The sequence below is a fragment of the Chrysemys picta genome, chromosome 13 (genome assembly GCF_011386835.1).
Source record: "Chrysemys picta bellii isolate R12L10 chromosome 13, ASM1138683v2, whole genome shotgun sequence".
NCBI classification, from domain to species: Eukaryota; Metazoa; Chordata; order Testudines; family Emydidae; genus Chrysemys; species Chrysemys picta.
Genome location: NC_088803.1, coordinates 23,545,724 through 23,572,257, shown reverse-complemented (window position 1 = coordinate 23,572,257; position 26,534 = coordinate 23,545,724). Strand labels below are relative to the sequence as shown.

At 42.1% G+C, this 26,534-nt stretch overlaps 2 protein-coding genes across 10 annotated transcripts in view; one reads left to right on the top strand and one right to left on the bottom strand.

Annotated features, from left to right (window-relative positions):
* Positions 1 to 281: 281 nt before the first annotated feature.
* Positions 282 to 9,014, bottom strand: ROMO1 (reactive oxygen species modulator 1). 2 transcript variants are annotated; one of them, XM_065565642.1, is made up of 4 exons: positions 8,874 to 8,932; positions 4,875 to 4,993; positions 1,885 to 2,015; positions 282 to 482 (listed from the first exon to the last, which is right to left on the bottom strand). In XM_065565642.1, the coding sequence occupies exons 3-4, from the start codon at positions 2,013 to 2,015 to the stop codon at positions 374 to 376; spliced, it is 240 nt and encodes a 79-aa protein (XP_065421714.1). In that variant the 5' UTR covers positions 4,875 to 4,993; positions 8,874 to 8,932; the 3' UTR covers positions 282 to 373. The 2 variants fall into 2 exon arrangements, with proteins under 2 accessions (XP_065421714.1, XP_005310819.1); XM_005310762.4 differs by lacking the exon at positions 4,875 to 4,993 and having other exon boundaries at positions 8,874 to 9,014.
* NFS1 (NFS1 cysteine desulfurase) overlaps positions 8,946 to 26,534 on the top strand; it is a 63,566-nt gene continuing 45,977 nt past the window's right edge. For all 8 annotated transcript variants that reach the window (XR_006175549.2, XR_010592221.1, XM_065565614.1 and 5 more), the window contains exons 1-7: positions 8,946 to 9,105; positions 9,827 to 9,894; positions 11,445 to 11,561; positions 13,356 to 13,439; positions 15,060 to 15,212; positions 19,583 to 19,676; positions 21,613 to 21,747. Coding sequence is in view for 6 of the 8 variants with exons in the window: in XM_065565614.1 (XP_065421686.1) it covers positions 9,006 to 9,105; positions 9,827 to 9,894; positions 11,445 to 11,561; positions 13,356 to 13,439; positions 15,060 to 15,212; positions 19,583 to 19,676; positions 21,613 to 21,747 (751 nt within the window). In the remaining 2 variants the exon portion in view is untranslated. The remainder of the gene's footprint in view (positions 9,106 to 9,826; positions 9,895 to 11,444; positions 11,562 to 13,355; positions 13,440 to 15,059; positions 15,213 to 19,582; positions 19,677 to 21,612; positions 21,748 to 26,534) is intronic.

Here is a 26,534-nt window from a genome sequence, read left to right as displayed (position 1 = left end):
CCTAAAGATACAATGGCCAAGCCCAGGCTGAGAGCCAGCTGACTTTGGGAAAGTAACTGGGTGGCTCTCTCTTTGATCAGGTTTCCTTATTCCTATATAATTCCCTCTTCTCCACATGTGGAAAGGGGCACTGAGTTTTGTCTCTGCTGTGGGCTGTTGTTTCTTCATAAACACAGGCAGTGTGGAGTTCAGTAGAAAATACTGCAATTCAATTTGTTGAGAGCGCACTAGCTGAGTCTTATACCACACTTTATGATCTCAGTAGGATTGAGCACTCAACATTTTAGATACCCAAAGATTTTATTATATTACATAGGTGGAATGATTGAACAGGGGCATTAGTCTTCAGGTTAAAAAAATCCCATGCTCCAGGTTAGCAGCGGATTCCCATGCCAATGGCCATGAATGTCCCAAACGTGCCACCACTTTGCATCATAGTTTTGCCAACTCCACCCATCAGTTCTCGTCCTCTCATGCCAATCCTGAAAGAGAGAAAACAGTGCAAGATTCCACACAGGCTGACCAAGGCCATTCTATTGCTGAAGTGACAATCCATCCCTGACAGATTGGAAAGCATGTTGGATTTTATCATCAGACATTCTGTATCAGGTGCCTGGCAGGAGAGTTGGCTTAATTCACTTCTAGACTGTACAGACAACGTGCTTTTTAGGTTTTGGAGCAAGTGACTTCAGGGTGCATAGGATGAGTGGGAGGAGAGAATGGATGCACTCCCTTGTGTCTGTGATCCATTGGAAGGACGGGGAGGGGCAGCTTGCTTCTTTGTGTCTGTGACATGTCAGTTATACAGGCTAAGATGGAGAATTCACCACTATGTATTGAGTGCCAGAGGGGAGAGACTCTGGACCCTTGCATCTGGGCCCTGTCTAGCTGCATGTGCTTGAGGCAGTGAGATTTACTACATTTAAAGGGACAGTATCAACTAAAAATGAAGTGGGAACTTTTGAAGCCCAAGTGAATCTCTGCTACAGCTGCATTTTTTTTTTTCTGTTTGCAGGAGGTTGGACAATAAAAATAAGCAAAGTGATTTTCTCTCTCAGGTTCCTCCTGCTACAATATTTGCATGGAAAGTTTAATTGTTTATAACCACTTGTGTGCATTTGGACTTTTAAAATGTGCTGGTTTATTTGCCATGAGTTTTATAAACGTTTGGTTTTACATGAGTTAAATTTTGGGGCAAATTGAAGCAGCTAATATCCTTTTAACCAAGTCGGATAAAAAGCAATCTCTTACTGCTCCTTCAGATCATCCATGATTGCATTTCCTGCCAATATTGTGGTGCCTATGAAAACATTCACCAGGATTTGAAGAGGATCAATGGGAGGGATATGGGGGGTTGCGTTTGTTTTTTTTAAACACAACTTTTAGAACAACTCATGGTTCTTGTTTCTCCCATTCAGTGTAGTCAGTGCCACATATCAGTGATGTTAGCTGAAGAGAATTCAAATAAGCGCATATATATTTTTGGTGTAAGATACTAAAGAGCCCATCGATCTACCAGTTCTTTATAATTTATAATATTGCATGTACAGAGAAACGCTGAACACCTCAGGATAACTGCTCTCAACAAATGAGTCATTGATATGCAATGAAAACAGGACGTAAAGACAACAGAAGACCCTGCCAGATGCCACATACAACCTCCAGTGCTAAGAGAAGAGCTCTTTGTATGTTTGTACCCGGCAAGCAAAGGCAGCTTGTCCAATTTCTAATTCTACACCTTGGATGCTCCAAATCTTCAGCCTGGTTTAGAGCCACAGGTAGCATTCCATCTATGTTACAAAATGGAACAAGGTCTTTAGATCCCCTCCCTCTGTCCCAGTTTCTCCTAGGACTGACATTTACAATTAACTGCGTCCCACATACCTGAGGCAGGAAAATGTGCCAAACAGTGCCCCTGCCGCCATGCCAACAGCAAAGCCCATCATGAAGCCCATTTTCACTCTGTCAAAGCAGTTGGGCTGGGACTGTCCATATGGCCCCACAGTCACAGGCATCTGGAAAAGAAGCAAGACACTTAAAACAAAAAAGAACCATCCTCCCCCCCCCGCCCAGACCTACCACCTCTTCCTGTGGATGACAAGCTTCCTGCTGGATTGGACAGCAGCAGCTGTGAAGACACTACGTGCCTGAGGCCATGTCTACACGAGTCCACAGCGGCGCTTCTGTTGGTGTAACTTGTGTCACTCAGAGGTGGGGTTTTTTCACATCCCTGAGCGACAGAAGTTACACCGACTAAAGTGGTAAGGGTAGACTTAGGCTATGTCTACACTGCACTTTCATTGAGTGACAAAAGTTTTAACGGGTGTGGAAAAAAAACCACACCCCTAAATGACAAATGCTTTAATGATGAAAAGCACCGGAGTGGACAGCGCTTTGTCGGTGGAGAAGCTATCGCCCCTTGTTGGATATGGTTTTATTTTGTCATCAGGAGAGCTCTCTCCTGGCAACAAAGGGCAGCTACGCTGCGCGCCTTACAATGACAAGGCTTTGGCGGCCTGGCTGTGCTGCTGGAAGCTGTGCAATGTAGACATAGCCATGGCCTGAGTCTCATACAATTTAGGAGAGGGCATGTGCAAACTGAGTATTTGCATGCCGATGTGACTAGCTAGTTCTCTGTGCAGTCACAGTAACTGCTCATTCAGCTACCACTTATTAGCACCTAAAAAGACTTTTCTCTAGGAATTTACTAGCAAAACACTGAGCAACCGGATTCCAGAGCCTCAGCTTTACTTTGTCTCTCCACCTTACAGTTCCCATTCCTAAATAGAGGACATGCTGTCACGGAACAGAGAAGGTTTTCACACCCTTGCATCCTGGCCCAATACTGGGAACAGACAGGAGCAAAAGGAGGACTGTCCTGATGATAGACTTGTTTTGCTCCCACACAAACCTTCACACCTCCATTAACAGTCACTGTGGGTATGTCTACACTGGAAACTTCAAAGCGCTGCTGTGGGAACGCTCCTATGGCAACGCTTTGAAGTGCGAGTGTGGTTGCGTGCGAGTGCTGGGAGAGAGCTTTCCCAGCGCTCCTGGTAATCCACCTCCATGAGAGGATTAGCTCCGAGTGCTGGGAGCCTGTCTTCACTAGTGCTTTAAAGCGCTCAGACTTGCTGCGCTCAGGTGGGTGATTTTTCACCCCCCTAGCCAGCAAGTTAGAGAGCTACAAAAAGGAAGTGTAGACAAGCCCTATATTTCTGACAAAGGACTTGAGGGGACTCCATTCAGTCTGAGAGAGAGCCTCTCCTTGATAAGCATTGCCTGGAGGGGTTGTTGAAAGCAAAAATCCTTCTCTCCCTGTACACACTGCATCCAAGGCACTCCCACACACCCTACTGGCTGATGCATGAAACAGCCGACTCCCAAATTCCTAGCCCCTAGGCTATTTGTATTATGTCGATTTTTCCCCCCCATTCAGAGCAGGGGGGAAAAATCTGACAGGACTTCACTTTCTGTAACAAAGATTCACATTAAAATTCCCCTGTGCTCAACGGTGTATGCAAATTTCAGTACTTGCAAAAGGTGCTGGTTGACAGCTCTGGCGATTGTAGTTCTTTTTATCCCCAGAACACAGAGTTTGGGCAATTGCAGTCAGGGTGGATAAAAATCAATGATTTTTTTTTATTATTTAAATTGGATTTTTTTGATAAAATGCTTTTTGAGGGAAAAAACCTATCTAAAGATAATTTTAATTAAGATACATTATAGCTCAAAGAGATCTCATCATGGAATAGGGATTATAAATTCTAATTTTATAGTATGAGACAACATATTCATGTAATGTTTAAGAAAAGTTTTGTAAATGAGTTCCAATAGTTCATGGATTAGGGACCCAATTTTACGGGGTTCCAGGGGCTTCTGTATAAATTACTTAGGTTAATCTTTCTATCTACCCAATGAAACTCAGTGCTCAGTCTAGAAGATACCATCAGAGATGCTTAGGTTTGCAGTTCTCAAACTGTGGATTTGTGTCTCCAGAGATAACATGCTTCTAACAGCAAAAATGTTTTAGATAAATAATATATAGAGGTGAGAAATAACAGACTTCAACTCTATTGTCCCTCTGCAAATTTGTGTACCCAATCAATCCCTTACCTCTCTCTAAAAGTGCAAATTTTCAAAAAGTTCAATGAATAGAAGATAGTTGGGGGCGGAATAGATCTGAACAAGAAGTCTGGAGATAAATGTGAGAAGTGAGGGACAGGCAGTAGAAACAAAAGTGAAACTGTTTGAGCAGCATATTCCATAAGTCTTGAGGACTTTGAGTGTAGCCTTCATTGATTTGAGATCTACCATACCATTCTCTCACTAAAAGTGAAAACCTATAATGGCAGCAGGCTCTAAGAGAGACCCAGTTTGAGAATATTTTAAATGAAGTTCCTCTACCTGTGGGTAAGACAGGCATGCATGCAAAACGCAAACAGTGCAACAAAGAAATGCAAGGCCTGGTTGCCTAAATGAAACAACATCATGAGAAGTGTTCCTTCTCAGGAGGAAGCTGCCTTGAAGATGATGAAAGGAACGTCTCTGAACATGCAGGATCTTCAGGTGGGTAAACTTTTTTATTTCCTACTTCTTTCTTAAGGACTGCCTGTCTTCCTTCTGGACTATTCTTGAATTCTCATGTTTGAGCAAAAAATATAGTTGTTACTCTATGGTACTATCATTTTAGAAGCAGTTGATATAAAAAAATAAATAGCTGAAATAGGCAGATCTTCCTCTTACAATTTCACCTTTAAAGTAGCACTGAGTGTCAGTGAATGCAATGAGTAATACTAAATGAGCAGTATGGTAATAATAATTAAATAACTGCATTGACTTATTTTGTTTACGAGAATCCATCCTCAACATACAGGATTCTGAAGACTATCCACCTTCAAGAGATCACCATCATTTTCTATAGTTTCAGAGTTATCTGCCAACGATAGTGTTTCAGTCACATCATGTATGTCACATAGCCACAGTATATCACCTGTAGCAAAAAGAAAAAAAAAATCTCCATCATCCAGAAACAACCACAGATAAGTTTGTGATAAAAACCAGCAAATTAGAAAAACAGGTAACTGATGAAAAAACTGCCCTGTTTATTTATGCAACAAACTCTCCTTTCCGTATGATTGAGAACCTACACTTCATTAATATGGTTCAGTCATTAAGACCAAGATACAGCCCACCCAACAGAGCAGATGTCGCAGGCAAATTGCTGGATAAAGTGTATGAAAGAGAAACTGAGCAGTGTGCAAAAGGTCTAGAGGGTGAAATTGTTAACCTGAATCTTGATGGGTAGAGCAATGTCCATAATGATCATGTTGTATGTGCTTGTGTGACAACAGAAGAAGGGAATGTCTTCCTTACAGAAACAATTGATACACCAGGAAATGCACACACAGCAGAATACTTACAAGAAGTAGCAGTAAAAGCTATAACAAATGGTGAAAAAAATTTCAAATGTCTAGTACGCAGCTTGGTCACAGACTATGCTGCAAACGTATCCAAGATGAGAAGAAAGTATTTAGAAGAGAGTCCAGAGCTAATAACATACGGTTGCAGTGCTCATTTGATGCACCTGCTCTGAAAAAAGTGGGAGGAACCAAGCTAACTCTCCTACAAGACGTGCGATGGAACTCAGTAGTGGACTGTTTTGAGCACTATATCAAGAACTGGCCTAATCTGATGACAGTTTGTGAACAAAATCGTGAAAAAATAGATGGCACTGTCACAGCCAAAGTTCTCAACATTGGGCTTAAGAGAAATGTTGAACACATGCTGAGTACCCTGAAGCCTATTTCTGTAACCTTGAACAAAATGCAGGGCAATAGCTGTTTTATTGCTGACGCTGTTGAAATTTGGAAGGAACTGAGTGAGATCTTAAAAAGAGAAATATGCAACGAGAGAGTTAAATTACAAGCATTAAAAAAACGAATTGGACAAGCACTATCTGCAGCTCATTTTCTTGCAAATATTCTCAATACTCGGTACCAGGGTCAAACCTTAACTGCTGAAGAAGAGGAGTTGGCTATGACATGGAAATCCAGCAATCATCCCGCCATAATGCCAACTATAAACAAACTTCAGAGCTAAGGGTGAACCATTCAAGAAATATATGTTTGCTGATGATGTTTTAAAGAAAATCACACCAGTGAACTGGTGGAAGTCACTTAAGTACTTGGATTCAAAGACTGTTGAAGTGATAATCTCACTTTTAACAGCAGTAGCTTCTTCTGCCAGTGTAGAAAGAATATTTTCTTCCTTTGGACTAATTCATTAGAAATTGAGAAATTGTTTGGGACCTGAAAAAGCAGGAAAGCTTGATTTTCTTTTCCAGATTATGAACAAACAGGAAAATGAAGGTGAAGACAACCGAGTTAACTGCAGAAGCCAATATTTTAAGTTTCTCGTGTTGACCTGGCTGACATAGTCGATTTAATTTTTTTAAAAAATATTTCATTTAACTATTTTAGTTAAAAACAATTTTAACAAAAACAAACCTGATTTTAAAAAAATTGAATGTTTAACTAAATTCAAAAATTCAAATGCTTGTTTTGTTAAAATATTATGTTTGCTGCTGAAGAAAAAAAATCCAGTATACATAACGTTGTTGTTTTAGTTAATAAAACAATTTAAATGTCTGTCTGGTGATGTTCTCCTCCTAATACAGCATGGCAAGAAAATCCTCCAAATATTAATGATTAACTTGTTGAATTGGAGATTGTTCACCTCCCAGTGACTTCATAAATATCTGCTTCAATTACCTTTGGTAAATGAAATAACCAATCAAGCATTCATTTTCTGATATAGCTGTAAAACTAATCTGAAAAGTTTTCAAAATGAATCACTTTAAAAATGTACAGTGTGTACCTTCTAAAAATGAAACCTGTATCTATCTCTGAGTTGTGAAGAATACGTATTAAGGTTATAACAACCAACAAGAACGCACTTTTATGTAGAAATCCATGATTATATCGAGTCTTCCTGACTAGGATTTAAATCAAATCCATCCTGATTGCAGTGCACCATTCTCCACACTGCCCCACTGATATGCCGCTGCCTGCTGGAGAGACCACTTTTAGGAATTAGAGCTGAGTTCAGTTGCCATGCCTCTTCAATCTGTGGTGGTGGTGCATGTCCAGTACAAACTGGACTAAGACTAATAACTCATTTCACATATGGCACTGGTCAGTCATCTGATGGTAATAACTTTCAGTTACTACCAACCTGAGGTGAAAATGAATGATGACCTTGTGATTGAAAGCCTCTGTATCCCTTTTCTAATCCCTACATTTAATAGATACTCAATTAGACATGCATTTATTGGATTAGAGAGAATTTCTAACAGCTTGGAATTCCCCTGTCCAATATGGTGCAGACAAATGGCATTTTGAAACAATGAGCAAAGGTAAAGGCGAGATAGGAAGGATTAGATAAAAGGCAGACTTTACAATGGGTTAGGGTGTGCCAATGCACTGGAATGGTCCAACATGATAGATGCAAAAACAAACACCTATTGCATAATTTTGGACTATTAATGATAAATAATAGTATTACTTAGTTCATATATTTAACAGGATGGTGAACAGCATAACAGATGTCTGGCATTAAAGACCTATCCAGACAATAAATTATAGTGTTTTAAAACTGCGTTAGCTAGCATAATTTCAAACCCCCTTTTACATTTAGTAAAGATACAAATTAGCACCTTTAATTTGGCTGGTCATGTTATAACCTGGGGGGAGCCTGCACTAGATGTAAAAGGATGTTTCAAATTATGTTAGCTAACCAGATTTGAAAAAGCATTTTCATCATCCAAATGGACACTAAGAAACTCTCCCTGCCCCCTCCAGTCCCTAGAACTCAAGCACTCACACTTTGTCAGTGAAAATCATAAATATTATATATTCATAATCTGTTACAAACAGGGCTCAGATTGTGACAGAAGCTCATCCACACAAACATCAGTCTAGGTTTTATACTTCTCAGTTCCTACAAAGTGTCATAAACTCTGTACATTCTGCATTCACAGTTGGCAAATACATTTGGCCAACAGACAGAGGTTACTAGTTTTATTTTGTCCCGCCTCCCAAAAAAAAAACCCATGCTAGGTAAAACTGCCTCCTTCCAGATTATGCAGCAACCAAAACTGTTCATCTGAAGGCTGCAAAAAACTCCTTGAACTCCTTGTTGCTTTTTAAACTCTGGTATTATTCTAACCAGGACAAGCATAGTCTCCTTGGCCATAAAGCATTTTGCAGCCAGACGTTTTGTGTGATGCCCAGAACACAGAGTGTTCTTCTCCAACAAGTTTCCCTCACATAAAGAAGCATATACAGAAAACGGTCAGAGACTGGACATTTCTGAGCAGCTACGTTGTGAATAGCTTAGGCCAGAGCAAAGAAGAGGCTGCTTCCATTCCCCTACGTTGTCCCAAGAGGGGCATGGTCAATAATCAAGACTAAGGGAAAAAGTAATGAGCTACAGCAGCAAGGAATAACGCTTCTCTGGGGAAAGGAGACTGGACAGTTTAGTTCAGAGAGGAAACAATCGGAACAGAACATGAGCGAGGCGCATAGCGATGTCCCCGCCCCAGAGGGGGCCAGGCCCCTGCTCGGCCTGTCACACAGCACAGGGACTCGGAGGCTTTAGAGGAGAGGCTGCGGCGGGCAGCTGCAGAACTCGCTGCCGCAGGACATTAGCGAGGCCCCCAGCTTGGCAGGGCTGGGGCAAGCCCTGGCGCCTGCACGGCGCGGACCCGGGACCCTGCGGCCGCGGGAAGCTCCATGGGCCCGGCTGATCCCAGGCGCTCTGTGGCGCGCTCCTGCCCAGCCCGCTCCTGGGGGCGCCTGGGGAGCCCTCACCTCGCTCCTCGCTTCGCTCCTCGCCTCCGGCCAGCACGCTCCAGTCCTCCGTCACTTCCGGCGCGCTGCGATGACGACACGCGGGTGGGGGTGAAAGGGCAGGGGCTGTTTCCGGGCCTGGCTATCGCGGGGATGTTGCTGCTGCTGCGGAGGGTGGCGACGCTGCGGGGGGCCCGCGGGCTCGCGGGCGCGCCGGCCCGGCGGCTCTCGGGGGCGGCCCGGCGCCACGAGAGTGAGGGGGCGTGTCCCTGCGGGGGGGCTGGGCCAAGGGGCCGGGCGCGGAGGGGAGCCCGAGGACTTGGCGGGGCTCAGGGGCGGCGGTAAAGGCGCCGAGCTATCGCGGGGGGCTTGGCCCAGCCGCCGTGTGGTGCCCGGACTGCTATGGCTGGTGGGCACGGGAGGGGGCGGGGATGGCCCATGAGAAGGGAGCCCATTGGGTATAGTGCTAACCTGGCCTCAGTTCCCCGTCCCCCACAGACACCCGGAGTGCCCTTGGGCAAGTCTCTCGGTGCCTCAGTTGTCACCTGTGACACGGGAATAATGGCCCACCCAAGTGTTGTGACTGGCTTGTCAGACACAGGAGTGATGGCGGCCCTAGAAGCACCTCAGACAGAAAAGGGTGTTAAAGATTCAGCCCTCCTTGTACGCCATGCTGCCTGCTCCCCTGGGCTGGCTGAAAAGGCCACTTGCCAGATTGCAGGGAGTGTCTTTGCCCCCTATCCTAGCAGTACAGGTCGTGACTGGTTCTCCTTTGGAGTGCCCAATGTGGTGCATGTTCTCATTAGAAAGGTTCCATGCTCACTATGGGTTCCCTGATTTCTTCTCCTGCACCACTGTCCGCTCCTGTTGTTGGAAAGTTTCACCTTTCTCCTCTCCTTCGCATTGCATCCTTACTTGTCCCTTGTGCTTGTTGGGCAGCTATCATTGTAGTCTATATATTTTTTCCTTTATAGAAAAAGGCCTTGGTGAAGAATCCACGCTCCGGCCGTTGTATATGGATGTCCAGGCAACTACTCCTCTGGTTGGTAAAATGATGTGAACATACACTAGTGCCCTAGAATGCACCCTATAGTTGTAACCTGATGAGGTATGGGTAAGGATCGGGGGGAGGGATAGCTCAGTGGTTTGAGCATTGGCCTGCTAAACCCAGGGTTGTGAGTTCAATTCCTGAGGGTGCCACTTAGGGATCTGGGTCAAAATCAGAGATATCATGGATTCTGTGACTTCCAGAGATCTCCGTGACATTGTCCGCCTCAGCCCTGTGCCAAAGCTCTCGGGCAGCTCAGGGCAGGGGGCGGATGCAGACCCCTCCCACCGCAGCAAGGCTTGGGCTCTCATCTCCCACCCCTCAAGTTTCACAGTCATCCCCCATCAACTCCTCACCCCTATTATTTTTACTAAAAGTCACAGTCAGGAATTTTTTTGTTTATTGCCAGCAACCTGTCTGTGACTTTTACTAAAAATAACTGTGACAAAATCTTAACCTTAATGATGGGGAATGCAGATTTCAATTAGCAAATCAGAGTGCTCATGAGTAACTATGGGAAGAGCTGTATTCTTGCCAGAAGAATGATCACCTTGTAATGAAGCCCAATATCTACTCTTCCTTATTTGTTCTTGATGTGTCGTTCCTTCCCACACTGAATCTCTCTATTAGCTTCCTTCTCTTACCACATCAAACTCAAGCTTCTTGTTCTCATAGTGTACATAATCTCATATCCAATTACATCTTGGCTTTCCCCAGCACCCACTCCTTCTCACTGCACTCTTCCCAAGGAACATTGAAAACATGGAGGGATTGAGAAGAGACTGCCTTATTTGTGCGTAAAAAAAAAAGTCCAGTTGTTTACCCAGTTTAAGGCAGTCACCATCTTTGTTGTGGTCACTGTGATCAGCATCTCCATTCAGTGGTACACCAAACTCATTTTAACAATGGTCTGCAACTAAAATTCTAACCTTGTACTTTAGTAACAGTTGAGGAGCAGGTCTTTCTCCAGAAGTCTCATCTTCTCCACTCAGCATAATTTTGTTACGGCCAGAATGTCATTCATCAACACTTATATATTCTGAGGTTTAATAATTAGAAACCTCTTTATATTCCTGGGGGAAACTTACAATAAATGTACCTTGAGGTGGTGGCTATTATCAAGTACTGTCTTGTCATGTCATTTAAATTAAATAAATTCTGAAGTGATGAAGGGTCATCTTGGATAAAATGTAAAACTTTTCAAAATTCTGTTTTACATCATTTCCTGTGACTGTTAGGGGGTCTTGTGTTTCTTTTGCTTAGAAAGTCCTTGCTCTTCTGAGACAGATTTCTGATTTAGTTCAAGGTTTGGCTTGTAAGATTGCGCTGGACGTTGTTGCAGGATGTTATTAGCAAACGTTTGCCAGTCACCAGATAGGTTAATACAGAGTGTATGTAAAATGTTTTTGCATCCACAGTAGTTTGGAATAAGCTGGCTGCTGGTCTGGTATAAAGCAGAGCATACGTATTGCAGGGGAAAGAAAGAGGGAGGAAAAACAAAATGCTTTTTTTCCGCTTTTAAAAAAGTGTCTCTTGTCTACTAGGACCCCAGAGTTTTGGACAGCATGCTCCCTTATCTAATGCACTACTATGGCAACCCACATTCCAGGACTCATGCCTATGGCTGGGAGAGTGAGTCTGCTATGGAACGAGCCAGGCAGGTGAGGCTTTCCAGCCCCACCACAGAACATAAATATGTTTTCCTGTTCATAAACTAGTTGCTTAAAAAATAAAAATACCCCAACCCGCATAATTCTGGTTTAGTTCCTAGGAGGTGGGACTTGGCAACTTGATCTCTAGCAACTTAAGAATTTACTATGTTATATATAGTTTGGCAAACTCAAAACAAAACACATACAGTAACTCCTCACTTAACATTGTAGTTATGTTCCTGAAAAATGTGACTTTAAGTGAAACGATGTTAAGCGAATCCAATTTCCCCATAAGAATTAATGTAAATGGTGGGGTTAGGTTCCAGGGAAATTTTTTCCCCCAGACAAAAGACTCATATATATACACACACACACACTATAAGTTTTAAACAGTTTAATACTGTACACAGCAATGATGATTGTGAAGCTTGGTTGAGATGGTGAAGTCAGAGGGTGGAAGAGGGTGAGATATTTCCCAGGGAATGCCTTACTGCTAAATGGGCTGAGCCCTCAAGGGTTAACACATTGTTGTCAATGTAGCCTCACACTCTACAAGGCAGCACAAATGGAGGGAGGGGAGACAGCATGGCAGACAGAGAGACACACCGTGTGTGTGTGTGTGTGTGTGTGTGTGTGTGTGTGTGTGTGTGTGTGTGTGTGTGTGTGTGTGTGTGTGTGTGTGTGTGTGATGCGCATTGCCCCTTTAAATACGCTGACCACTCTAAGTACATTGCCTTTTTAAGTAGATCAGCAAGTTGAGACAGCAGCTGCTGCCAGCATGTTCCCTCTGTCCTGAGCCCTGTCATGTGTCCCCCTGCTCTGTGGAGATGGGGTAAGCAGGGGGGAGGGGGACACCCTGACACTAGCACCCCCGCACAGCAAGCAGGAGGCTCCCAGGAGCAGCTCCAAGGCAGAGGGCGGGAGCAGCACCTGGCAGTGGGGGGAGGGACAGCTGAACTGCCAGGCAATTGATAGCCTGCTGGGCGGCTGCCGCACAGGGAACTTAGGGGAGCGGGGAGCTGATAGGGAGCTGCCGATCCACCCTGGTTCCAAGCCCCCACCAGCTAGCTGCAACGGGCTGCTCTTCCTGCAAGCAGTGGACAAAGCAGGCGGCTGCCAAACAACATTATAAGGGAACATTGCGCAACTTTAAACGAGCATGTTCTCTAATTGATCAGCAATGAAATAATGTTAACCGGGACGACTTTTAAGTGAGGAGTTACTGTATTTTATATTAAAATAATTTAAGTGGTGGTGACTTGGGTGTGTGTCCGGGGAGGCTTTCCAAAGCTCCTCAGGGGGTTTGAAAGTCCATGGGTCTTGTTGTGCTAAGTCCCTCTGACACCTGTGAAAATCTCCCCCTCGGGCATGTATCTGCCCTTGCATTAACTAGACGGTCTTCACGTTTTAATACAACAAGCTAGGTGAATGGATTTTTGCTTTGGTGAGTTTTACATAAGTTAAAGTTTGGGTGTATTTTGGTTGCATATGGGATATATTGCATATTGAATACACTGAATATTTGTTGCATATTTTGTTTTCCCATTCCTTCAGAAGGGTTTATGTTCACAACAAGTAGTAGTATTGAATGCGAATGACCTATGCAAATCCTCCTCCACATTAAAAGAGGAAGTACATGTGTGTAATGCCATTTCTAAAGATAGTATCTATAATCCTGTCCAGGTTGGGCTAGTATCGGTGTAGAGGAGAAGTTCTGGGAGATGCTGTACATATTCTCCGTGTGTGATGAACTCAATTTTCATGTTTTGAAATAGCAAATCATTTTTATTTCTTTTTAAACAGCAAGTTGCATCATTAATAGGAGCAGATCCTAGAGAGATTATTTTTACCAGTGGTGCTACAGAATCAAATAATTTAGCGATTAAGGTAAATGGCTGGTTTATAATACAACTGATATATACTAAATTACTTTGAAATCTGTAATGGTTTGGGGTTTAAGTCCTGTTGTCAAGCTGCCAGTGATCCATCTGTGACTCTGAACGGTTAATAAATTGATAATGATTTTAGTGGAAGGCTTGGTATGCTTGTTTTGATACAGTCCTAGTTTGACCAACTTGTTCCATGAAGGAATGGACTGCCATGCCACAGTATACCTGGAGGGAGTGGTGGGCTAGTGGGCGGGAGCAGGCTGGCCGTCACCCATGGTTTGGAGCAGGTGCAGTACTTTGCCTTTTCCTTAAAATGAAGAAATCTTTGAACTGTATTGAAATCCCCCACAATTAACCTAGCTGTTCCAGCCAAATTCCTTTGGGCCTGAAATTGTCCATCCTTGGTATTAAAGCAAAGGTGACTTTTTTTCCCTTCAAGCTTGATGAAAATTGTTTTTGATATATGCACGTGGGGATTAAAAATCCTTTTGTCCCACATGAAGTTTTGTGCTCATGTAACTGAAATCTTGATCATAAAGAGTGGCTGAAATCTTGATTATCAATCATTTTCCAAAGTTTTTGATCCTTTAACCCACAGGTGATTATTTTCCTTGTTAATATTTAGAAGATTTTTCATTCTGTGTTCTCTCCCTCCAAAGAAGCAGAAAATTATAAATCCTTTCTTAATAAATACTTTCAGAATTCAAAGCTATATATTTTTGGAAGCAATTAAATAACCAAATAGTCTAATTTAGTGCAAGTAATATTTGTAGATTATAATTGAGTAAATAATTGGGAAAGGATGGTGATTGTCTCAGGAGGGACTGGGATGTTGGGTTATCTCCTCACTCCCTCTTCAGATTGAATGTTGATTTGCATATAATAAACCAGTAGGTAAAGTTTACTGGAGTGTTGTGGCTAATTCTCTTCATAAGTAGAGCCCTACCAAATTCATGGTCATGAAAAATGCATCACGGACCGTGAAATCTGGTCTCCTCCCATGAAATCTGGTCTTTTGTGTGCTTTTACCCCATACTATACAGATTTAATGGGGGAGACCAGTGTTTTTCAAACTGGGGGTCCTGACCCAAAAGGGGGTCTGCACAGAAGTAAGGGTGGCAATATCATACCATGTCATCCTTACTTCTGCGCTGCTGCTGGCAGCAGCTCTGCCTTCAGAGCTGGGTTCCCGGCCAGCAGCCACAGCTCTCCGGCCACCCAGCTCTGAAGGCAGAGCCGCTGCCACCAGCAGCGCAGAAATAAGGATAGCAGTACCGCAACCTCCCCTTCAATAACCTTGTGACCCCCCCCTCCAACTCTTTTAATGGTCAGGACCCCTACAATTACAACACTGAAATTTCAGATTTAAATATCTGAAATCATGAAATTTATTATTTTTAAAATCCTGTGACTGTGGAATTGACCAAAATGGACTGCGAATTTGGTAGGGCCCTGTTCATAAGAGACTTTCTCCCAATAGCCCTTTCAGACTGCCATGCTGAGTGACCTTGGGAGAAACTTCCTTTTGCTTGATGTCCTGCCCCTTTGAATTTATGTAAATCGCTATCTTTTAAGCAATTTCATAGCAGTTTTATTTTTCATTTAATGTGAACGCCAGGGTGTTGCAAGATTCTATAAATCCAGAAAGAAGCATATAATTACAACTCAGACAGAACACAAGTGTGTACTGGACTCTTGCCGTTATCTGGAGGCTGAAGGCTTTCGTGTCACGTACTTGCCTGTTAAAAGAAATGGGCTCATAGATTTAAAGGTAAGTTGCTTGTTATCAAACACGTACAAATTCTCCACATAGCACTATCACCTTAGAGGCCTCAGCATCACTTTTGCTGAAGCATTGCTGTTACACTAAAAACAATTTTATTGATGATCTGTTCCTAATTATCAAAAGACAAAAGAATGGAAATTATACCAGCCAAGTTTTTAAGAGCAGCGTGCCACTTTGGAGAAAACTGTTTCTCTGCCTTTCTGATTTATTTCTTTAATTATCTGGAGTAAGAGAATGAATGTCATTAAAAGACAGAGGACAGAATGATATTGTGGTGGAATGGTAGTCCCACAATAGATTTTCGTTTTAATTGGAAAGGAAACATTCTTTAAATCTTTGTTTTGATTTAAAGGATGAGTTTGAGATGCTTATTGTAGTTTATGAATTGCTTGAAATTTTTAGGGAATTTTGAAGGGAAAAAAACCTAATGTATGAAGTTAGCTATAACTTTCAGAAAAGGACCATATGATCAAAACATTTCCAGTGTCTAACATTTGTTTTGGATTTCTTTTAAACACATATTAGAGCAGTCTGAAATTAAATGCATGTGGCTCTTTGCTTTGAGTAGTTATGAAAATGTTAAAATAGCAACCTGTTTTGTATGAATGATGATTAAGGTTTAAAATAGTAATGTTTGAGTGCTGTCATAGAGTTCAATTGACACAAAATGTTACTAATAACATAAGCCATGGTGGCAGCATAAAAGTTATGTTGATGCAATGACAGAGGGTTTAGGATGAAGCAGGGTACAACACTGAATGCTTACTGTGGTACTAGAGGAATTCAGAAGGTGCAATTGTAACCCATGCTAACACAATATGGCTCAGTTGCCCTCTAATGTTCTTCATGTATTGAAAGTGTGTGTGTGTGTGTGTGTGTGTGCACGCTCGCGCAGTATTGGTTCCTTTTTTCTAACTGAGCATGAAGGAGTTTCTCCCTTTCACATACATCATTCTTTCCTCTCAAGGTTCTGTTCTTTTGCTGTGTTATTGCTCAAGTAACAGGGAAGCTGCCAGGAGTTTCAAAGAGAGAGCTCACCCTTTGGTGCTTGTTTTGGTCTTTTCCCTTTTGGTTTTAATTCTCTCTTTTGCTCAGGTCTTGAGCAAAACTCAGATACTCTCCACTGGGTTTAGACAGATATGGTTCCCTCATCTTGGAGGTTATGTGACACCTGTGTCCAAACTAATCTCTTATGTGGTATTAGAATTCCACTTGACTATGCTAGGAGTTGATGCATTTCCCCCCCTCCCCAAGCTTCTTTTCGGTAAAGTCTTGCTTCCTTGGCTTCTTCCTGAAGCTGACAAAGCATCTGGGAGTCTAGTCACAAATTGTTTTGTTTATCTCTTTTGAACAAAATACCAGGGTACAAAATATACAGGAATGACCAAGTCAGTTGTGCTGGTGGAGGAGTGGCACTACACGTGAAAGAAAGCCCAGTCAAATATAGTAAAAATATTAAATGAATCAAACCATAACATAGACTCTCTATAGACAGAAATTCCGTGCTTGAATAATAAGAGTATAGCAGTAGGAATATACTCCTGACCAGGATGGTGACTGGCTGTGAAATGCTCAAGGAGATTAGAGAGGCAAAAAAATTTGAAAAAAATACAGAGAAGGGCAACAAAGTTATTTAGGGGTATGAGGAGCTTTATATGAGGAGAGATTAAAAAGACAGACTGTTCAGCTTAGAAAAGAGACAGCTAAGTGGGGATATGATAGAGATCTATACAATCATGAATGGTGTGGAGACAGTGAATAAGGAAGTGTTATTTACTCTTTCACATAACACCAGAACCAGCGCTCACCTGATTAAATTAATAGGCAGCAGGTTTAAAACAAACAAAAGGATTTACTTCTTTACACAGCGCACTGTCAAACTGTGGAACTCCTAGCCATGGGATGTTGTGAAGACCAAAAGTACAACTGGGTTCAAAAAAGAATGAGACAAGTTCATGGAGGACAGGTCCGTCAATGGCTATTAGCCAGGATGTTCATGGATGCAACCCTATGCTCTGGGTGTCCCTAAACCTCTGAGTGCCAGAAGCTGGGACTGGACGACAGGGAATGAATCACTCTATAAATTGCTCTGTTCTGTTCATTCCTTCTGAAGAATCGAGGCACGAGCCACTGTTGGAAGACATGATACTGAGCTAGATGGATCATTGGTCTGACCCAGTAGGGCTGTTCTTTTGTTTTTAAGAACTGCCTAAAATCCTCTTGTAATGGACTCTTGGCTTGTATGGCTGTTGCTTTCTAACGATGGTTCCCCTCCACAGCATCAGTACAGGCAATTAAAGCTTTTGTGTTGGTTCTTCTAGGCTTCCCCCTCTGAGCCTGAATGATAAGCATCTATGCTGGGCTTTGTGTTCCACCACCCATCACCTCCTATTCAGTTGTACACACTCCAATCAGGCCATTTCCCATCTTACACAAAACCTAAGTAAATGGCATACAGTGGGGTGCAGTTGGCCATGAAGTATGAAATATTGGTGAGATTCTGTGGCCTGTGCAATGCAAGACATCAGACTAGATTATATGAATGGTTTCTTCTGGCCTTAAACATTTATTAATCTATGAATTCATCCCTCCCAGGCTCAGGCTGCAATGCTTGGGTTTCGGGCCACCGGATACCCATTAGTACTTGGGGTGTATTCTGCTACACAGGGCTGTCAACTTTATCTCTGGGCCAGATACCCAGCTTTGAGTGATGACTTTCATATTCTTTTGCATGTAATGCATGATTGTTACTCCTGCTCTCAGATAACTCTGCTGACAGTAATCTTCCTTTTCCCCCCTTCTCCTTCCTTGTGTATTGCAATAATTTTCTTGAATTCGGAGGACTTGCCATTTCTTTAGACGTGTTATCTGGGTTTTTTTGTTTTTTTTATTAATAAAATACACTAGAAACAAGCTGGCATGAAAGTAACCGTGACAAGCGTAGCAAAGATTTCATGGCTGTGACCTAGTCATACATTGTTGTTCATGTGGATATTAAATGATCTAGAAATTAAACAGTCATGCTGCTTTTATTTATGTATAACTAGTATTACTGCTAATTCTGAAAATGGGTTCTTTTTTAACTGATAGATGTGCTGGTTGGTGATTGGTGGTGTTCTGCCTGAGCCTGCTCTATCTCCTTTTAGAACGTCTGTCAGTAAATTGAATCAGGATTTATTCCAACACTTCCATAATTTTCATTTGTAGTTCCAAAGAACTACAGGAACTTTTTCTTAACTGAATGTAATTTGCTATCAACACTGAAGCTAAGTGTTGGGTCTGTACGATGGGAAACGGAGTCACACATCCACCCAATTGAGGCTTTATTAGTTTTGCCTTTATTTTAATACAATTTCAGACAGAATTATTGTCAATACTTATTGTGTCTGGACATACATGGAATAGTTAAATGGGCCAAAGTTGCACATTTTGGGGCACCAAAAAGTCCCTCCTTCCAGAGTTATCATTACCTCCCCTGATCTCTTGGTCTGGTCCTTCAGTTTCGTTCATTAGTTTCTGATATGGCGTTTCTCCAGCCTTGGGTTCATTTTTACATGTATTCTGATACGTTTTCACATGCTCCATTACATAATTTTCCTCCAATCTGCATTCAACACATATCCATTGAATTGTACATAACCCATACATATTCATGTCCAAGCATTAATCACCTAATGTCTATAATTTTCTTGCTGAATTTGCAGTTTTGGGATCATGTTGCCCTCGGTCCCAGAAAAAGGGAGTTTGTGTTTATCAGTGCATGTTCGTACCTCTTACTTACATCTTCCAGCATGATACATTACTTATCTTGCCAACAGTATCATTTTAAACAAATCAGCAAATTATATAAAAGAGAAATTAACAAAAAATATCCTCGTGCCAGGCAAAGCCGTGGCCTGTGTATTGCCTTGTCTAATACTTCCTCTATATCCATAATTACAATTTATTAAATGTATAGCTAACAATTAATCTTATTTTATTATTAGCGATCCTTCATTTCAATGTTAGATCAGTATGTGTTTATCATAGTATATTATCCTCCGTCTTAATCTGTTAAAAGGGGAATTTTAGAAAGCACACTATGTGATTCTTTAGTTCAATGTCAACATTTCTTATCTACTGTAAACACAAATTTGTCAGGGTTTTTATTTTACTCAAAGTCCAAAAACTTGGTACTTTTGGATAGCCAAATCATATCAGTGTTTTTCCTGTTAAATATTTTAGGTGTTCTGGTTTTTAGGCCTTGGGTTTTAGTCAAATTTAACAGCATCCCAACACTAAACTGTAGGCGGCTTTTGCTTGTACTTTTAGTTACGTTGGGCACTACATCTGTGTCTTTTCAATGTTTTCACCAGGAACTGGAGGATGCGCTCCAACCAGACACAAGCTTGGTGTCCATAATGACTGTGAACAATGAAATAGGTGTAAAGCAGCCAATTAGTGACATTGGTAAGTAGGCACTGTCTTCCAGCAACCTAATATAAATGACTCTGACTTGAAAAACGGTATCCTCTGCTTTGTATATACTACTACACATGTGGTTCATTATGAAAAATGTTCAGGAGACCAAATAACCAAACTTACCCAGTTTTAGCAATAAAATTGGCTGACAGTACAGGAAAAAGAGTCACTACATTACTAATCATTCTGGGAAGCTGTTTCTCACAGCATGCCAAATGACCTTATATGGAAGGTATGCTCCCCAAAATATGCCCCACAAACTAGCTGTATTTATAGTTACTTGTTTACAAGTTAAAACCACTCTGTATGTCACCCAAGGCTAAAATTCACCAATCAATTAGCTTTTAGCTTCTTTTTTTGGTACCAGTGTATCCTTTATCTCTTGCTTTTGAACACAGTATTCCAAACCACTTGGGCCATGAAGGCACTCCCAACTTAGTACCAGGATAGAACACTCATGTATCTTGATTTTGATAGGGTTTATATTCACTAATGCCAGATGTTATATTTAACTTTGCAGGGTGTTGGGGGGATCTCTTGATGTGAGTGAGCATAATACAACTTAAAGTTAAGATTATATAATGTTGATCTGATGTGTAATACATATCAATAACATGTGCAATATGTATATGAAATATACTTTGGCTAATAGTACTAAAAAGGCATATTGGTTTAATATCAGGTGTAATGAAACTGGGCCCTAAGGAAGCTACATTGTTTTGAAGGATCAGAAACAATCCATTGGCCTGTCTTGTCTGAGACTGTTTTGATGATGGTTTTGCTGTCTCAAACTATGTTCTTAAATCACTTAAAAATGTAAACTAAAACTGCATCTGATATTTTTAACGGGGAGTTGTTACAGTCACGTAGCCTTATAATGAGAGTGAGGTGCACTGTTTTCTGCTCCTACCTGGCTTTTGCAATTTAAAGCAAAGCTTTGCTATTGGCAGCCAAAATTACTACTTGTTCACAATAATCTGAAATACACACACATTGTGTGTTGGAGAATCTTAGGGAACAGTCGTGCAAAATGAGACCTAGAAATGAGTCCGCTGCGGATCAAATGAGAGTTTACACTGATCTGGCAAGAAAAAAAGATCACTCTGCCTGGAGGCCCATCATGTCATAGGGTAGTAATAGTTTTTCTCTCTGCGGATATGGTGCAGCTACAATTGGAATATTGCTCACTTCTGGGCACCAGAAAGTTACTGTCAGTCTGAAGAAAGTTCAGAGAAGAGCAACCACAGTGAGGTGGGAACTGAGAGTATTGCTTCTGTTTTTTGAGTAAAGATTAAAAGCTAAATTTGCAGAAGTTGGCTAAGTGACAACACAGTGGGGAATGGATCATAAGCATACAGATACTTGATGAGTATGAACACCAATGAAGGAGAGAAATTATATTAGCCTGATGAATGGGATATTCTTAAGATAAAAGGGAATTGAGAAGTGGAAAAATCTAGGTGGACTACCAGGAGAATTTCTAAAGGCAGATCTGCCAGGTTGTGAGTAGACTTTTCCAAAAGAAGTGATAGAAGCCCTCATCGCTTAAGACAAAAGAATAAACTCAGCCATGCACTGTAGTTCCATAGGGGACAGTCCTGCATTTGACAAGATGACATTTTTGTCTCTAACGTCTATGATAAGGAAGCAACTTGTAGCCTTTCTGTTGCCTCTAAATTTCAGCTAGTTCTAGCCTTGAGCCGTGTACAACTAAGCTTGGGTGTCCGCTGGAAAAGCTGCAAAACAGTCCATAGACAACTGACTAAAAAATTAGAACAACCTAAGAATACTCCTTTCTTCTCCCTTTTCCCCACAAAACTGCTCCTGCTCCCTGCAAGGTGACACTTTTCAGGTACGTTAATGCATTTAATGAGATAAGTAACTAACTGTCTTGTTTTTTGCTGTTGTGGTGTTCTTATCCCAGGTCAGATCTGCAGCTCTCGTAAGGTTTTCTTCCACACCGATGCTGCACAGGCAGTTGGTAAAATCCCTATGGATGTCAATGATATGAAAATTGACCTAATGAGCATCAGTGGCCATAAAATCTATGGTCCAAAAGGTATTGATTGATTGTTTTTCTAAGGGATTGATGTTTCCAAGCTTGTCTTGGGGTTACTTTGTTTCAGCATGCATTCTGTGAATTGTTCAGATAACTTATAAACCCGTCATATTCTTCTTGAATGAATAGAGTTTATCAGTAATCATTTAACCAATCATGGCATACTTGGATGATCTAGTCTAGTATTTTTTTTTTTTTTTTTTAATGAAAAAGAGGCAAAATTTTCCAAAGGGCCCTGTGACTAGCATGAAGTCTCTGACAGAGCACATGTGTGCTAAGGCCTGTGTGTCTCCTTTCTGCCACAGCCTTAATCCATACTCTCTTTCTGCTGTTGGGAAGCAAACAGGTTCCATCAGTGCACAGTACCTCTTCAGAGTGCTCTCTTAGCTGATAGTAGTGACTCAGTCAACAGCTAGGCAGAATTAAAAGTTTGGTGCTACACCTTTCCCATAGTCTAACTGTCAGTTCTTGTGCTCTGACAATCATATTTTCCTATTTATTAAAATGTTTCTCTCCCCTCACATAAATGGGAGGCTGTCTGAATATACAGGTTAAACAATGGAACTAACTAAACACAAAGTGCCCAACATAAACCAAAGCAGAAACAGTTTTCTCCAACCTTACTGTTCTAGTGATCTTAGCATTACTTGGGCTGTAGAAAGTGAATTCCTCTGACAGACAGGCTGTGCTGCCAAACCTGCAGTGGGCATCTGGATCGTGCCTGCCCACCATCAAGCATGTGGACAGGCTGCAAGGCTCATGTAGTGTTAGCTGCTCATGTTCCACATGGGGCAAAAGTCCAGACAGGGCTGTGTTCTGTTGACTGAGAGCTCTAAGATAACTGGAGCCCCCTGGAGACTCAAAGTGCTTTGCTCCATCACTGTTGCCCTGGGAGGGATCTGGTTCAGGTTCTACCCCTCCTCTTGTTTCACAGGAAATATTTTGTTGCTTATTCCACAGCTTCCTCCACTAATACGTGCACTATTTCTGAACACCTTACTACTTCTCCCCCACCCCGGTGGGACTGGATCCCTGCCGCCATCAGGGGGTGAATGGATTTGGAGGAGAAGGATTTTAGGGGGTGAATGGATTTGGGGGAAAAGGTCAGACACACAAATTTAGGTTTGCAGCCAGTGGCCCCACTTGAGTGGCTTAGAAGGAGACTTCAGATAGGTGTGAAGTAGCTCTGATGTTGACAGTGTTGCTGTAAAGCCACAGTGTGATAGGGCCAGTGTCAGCAATCCAAGAGAACACAAGTATGCCATTCCTTCCACTGATTTAGAAATCCTTAACTCAAATCTTTGAAATAGGGAGGGAGTGTAGAAGGTGATCATCTCTGAGAACCGTGTGTTTAATTTTTCTCATTTGGCAATTGTCCATGTGGATCCCCACTCTTTGGAGTGGAACAAGCTGTATTGACCCTCCAGAAGGTGAAGCTGAGGAGCATTGGTGAAAAGTGATTACAGCAAGGAACACCCAATTCAGGAGAGCAGTCTAGAAGGCAAATTTAAAGGAGTAAAGCTGTGTATAAGTGCATGTAGAACTCTAAATACTGGCCTTGCATAGTCCAGGAATGGAGACCATGCAATTGTAGAACAGGAAGGGACCTCGAGAGGTTACTTAGTCCAGTCCCCTGCAATCATGGCAGGACTAAGTATTATCTAGACCATCCCGGACAGGTGTTCGTCTAACTTGCTCTTCAAAATCCCCAATGATGGAAATTCCACAACTTCCCTAGGCAATTTATTCCAGTGCTTAACCACCCTGACAGTTAGGAAGTTTTTCCTAATGTCCAATCTTAACTGCTCTTGCTGCAATTTAACCCTATTGAGGATAGGAAAGAAGCAGAGGTTAAGAAGAACAATTTTTCTCAGGCCTCCTTGTAACAATCTTTTACGTACTTGAAGACTGTTATCGTGCCCCCCAGTCTTCTCTTTTCCAGACTAAACAAACCCGATTTTTTCAGTCTTCCCCCATAGATCATGTTTTCAAGACCTTTAATCATTTTTGTTGCTCTTCTCTGGACTTTCTCCAATTTGTCCATATCTTCCCTGAAATGTGGCGCCCAGAACTGACACAATACTCCCATTGAGACCTAATCAACGCAGAGTAGAGCAGAATTCCTTCTCGTGTCTTGCTTACAAGACGCCTGCTAATACATCCCAGAATGTTTGCTTTTTTTGCTACAGTGTTACACTGTTGACTCCTATTTAGTTTGTGGTCCACTATGACCCCCAATCCCTTTCTGCAGTACTCCTTTCTAGGCAGTCATTTCCCATTTTGTATGTGTGCAACTGATCCTTCCTACGTGGAGTACTTTGCATTTGTCCTTATTGAACATGATCCTATTTACTTCAGACCATTTCTCTAGTTTGTCCAGATCATTTTGAATATTAATTGTATCCTCCAAAGCACTTGCAACCCCTCCCAGCTTGGTATCGTCCACCAACTTTATAGGTGTACTCTCTATGCCATTATCTAAATCATTGATTAAGATATTGAACAGAATCAGACCCAGAACTGAGCCCTGCAGTACCCCTTTCGATATGCCCTTCCAGGTAGATTGTGAACCTCTGGGAACGGTTTTTCAACAAGTTATGCACCCACCTTATAGTAGCTCCATCTATGTTGTATTTCCCTAGTTTGTTTATGAGAAGGACATGTGAGACAGTATCAAAAGCCTTAAAGTCAAAATATATCACATGTACCGCTTCTTTCCCCCCTCTCCCCCCCATCCACAAAGCTTGTTAACCCATCAAAGAAAGCTATTAGGTTGCTTTAACACAGTTTGTTCTTGACAAATCCATGCTGACTGTTACTTATCACCTTATTATCTTCTAGGTGTTTGCAAATTGATTGCTTAATTATTTGCTCCATAATCTTGCCAGGTACAGAAGATAAGCTGACTGGTCTGTAATTCCCCGGGTTGTCCTTATTCTCCTTTTTATAGGTGGGCACTTTATTTGCCCTTTTCTAGTCCTCTGGAATCTCTTCCATCTTCCATGACTTTTTGAAGAGAATCGCCAATGGTTCAGGTATCTCCTCAGGCAGCTCCTTGAGTATTCTAGGATGGATTTCATCAGGCCCTAGTGACTTGAAGACATCTAACTTGTCAGTAATTTTTAACTTGTTCTTTCCCTATTTTAGCCTCTGATCCTGCCTCTCTTTCACTGGCATTCACTACATTAGATGTCCAATCGCTACTAACCTTTTTGGGGAAAACTGAAACAAAAAAGGCATTTAGCACATCTGCCATTTCCCCCCTCATTGAGCAATGGACCTACCTTGTCCTTAGTCTTCCTCTTGCTTCTAATGTATAATTTGAGCCTCTGGATGGCTACAGGGTGGAGCCTGACCTCCCTGGGTATGAATGAAAAGCTTGAGGAAAAATTCAGATGGGCTAATAGCCTGTTTGAACAGAAACCAGAGACCATTTTAGATGGGAATTTGGGGTTAGAGTGCAGGACTATTTTATCCTTATGCAATGTGATGTAGGGAGGATCTGCCATCAAATCTGTATCTCGATAGCTCTGGCTGGTGTTATGAGGAATGCTGTCTTCAGAGAGATGGTACAGACAACAGTTTTAAAAATATTTGTACAACAGTCCCACAAGCTTTATGAGAACAAGATGCTGATCCCATAGCAGAGGTTGTTTGTGTGCTGGAGGAAATATATGGGGGAAGCCTTTCAGAAATTTGGGTATTGTAAGGGGAATGAAGATTGTCAATTTGTGCATTTGGATGGGTGGGGGAAGAGAGATGAGATGTAGCCACATACACTTCAAACAGTCTGAATTTTCTTCAAGTACACTCCAAGGCAAAAGCGATGGAGGACCATATCAGATCTGCTCCCTCATGAGTTGCCCAGAAAGAGAATGTCTTCCTCTTTATTAGTGAGTAGGTCTGTCTGGTCTAAAGGCTTCCTGCTTTCCAATAGCATCTTTTAAACACTAGCAGACTATTATAGTGATCCCAGAAATCCAGAAGCCAAGCTGTTAGCCAGAGAGCATTTAGATTTGGGTGGAGAATATCACCAATCCTGAGACAAGAGACCTGATTGATTGGGGTCCAGGGCTTGTGATTCTTACCGCAGTCCCACGAGGGTCAGAAAACGAAAACTACCCAGGCTACCAGCAGCATCCTGGACCCATCCTGCCTAACTCTGTAAATGTACATAGGACTCTTGACCCCAGTCCAGAAGAAAAAGTGACTGGTGATACTGGGTCCTGTCCCTACAGCAGAACTGGAGACACCTGATGCTTTCTTGGTGGCATTGAGATCTAGGTGTGGCTTGCCCATCACCCTTGGAATGGGTGATGAAAAGTTGAATCTTTGAGGGGCCACTCATTCTGTTGATTGTAAACTCTGCTCAAGAAGTCTGCCAAGACATTGCCTTTTGATAAGCACGCTTTCCTGAGGACTGAAGACACACCGTGGGGCAAATGTGGTCTATTCAGAAAAAGCTTGGGCCAGTGCATAGGGTACTAGATTAGGGGTGGGAGGCACATAGATTCTGTTCCTTGCTCGGCAATGGCCTTCCTGTGTAACGTCAAGCAACACAGAGTTGTTGTAGCTGTGTCAGTCCCAGGATATTAGCAAGACAAAGGGGATGAGGTAATATCTTTTATTGGACCAACTTCTTCAGCTCTGTGTAGCTTGAAAGCTTGTCTCTCTCACCAACAGAAGTCGGTGCAATAAAAGATAAAAACACAAGGTTGGTGAGATAATAATTGACCTTGGGCAGGGGACTTAACCTCTATGTGCGTAGCTCCTCATCTGTAAAATGC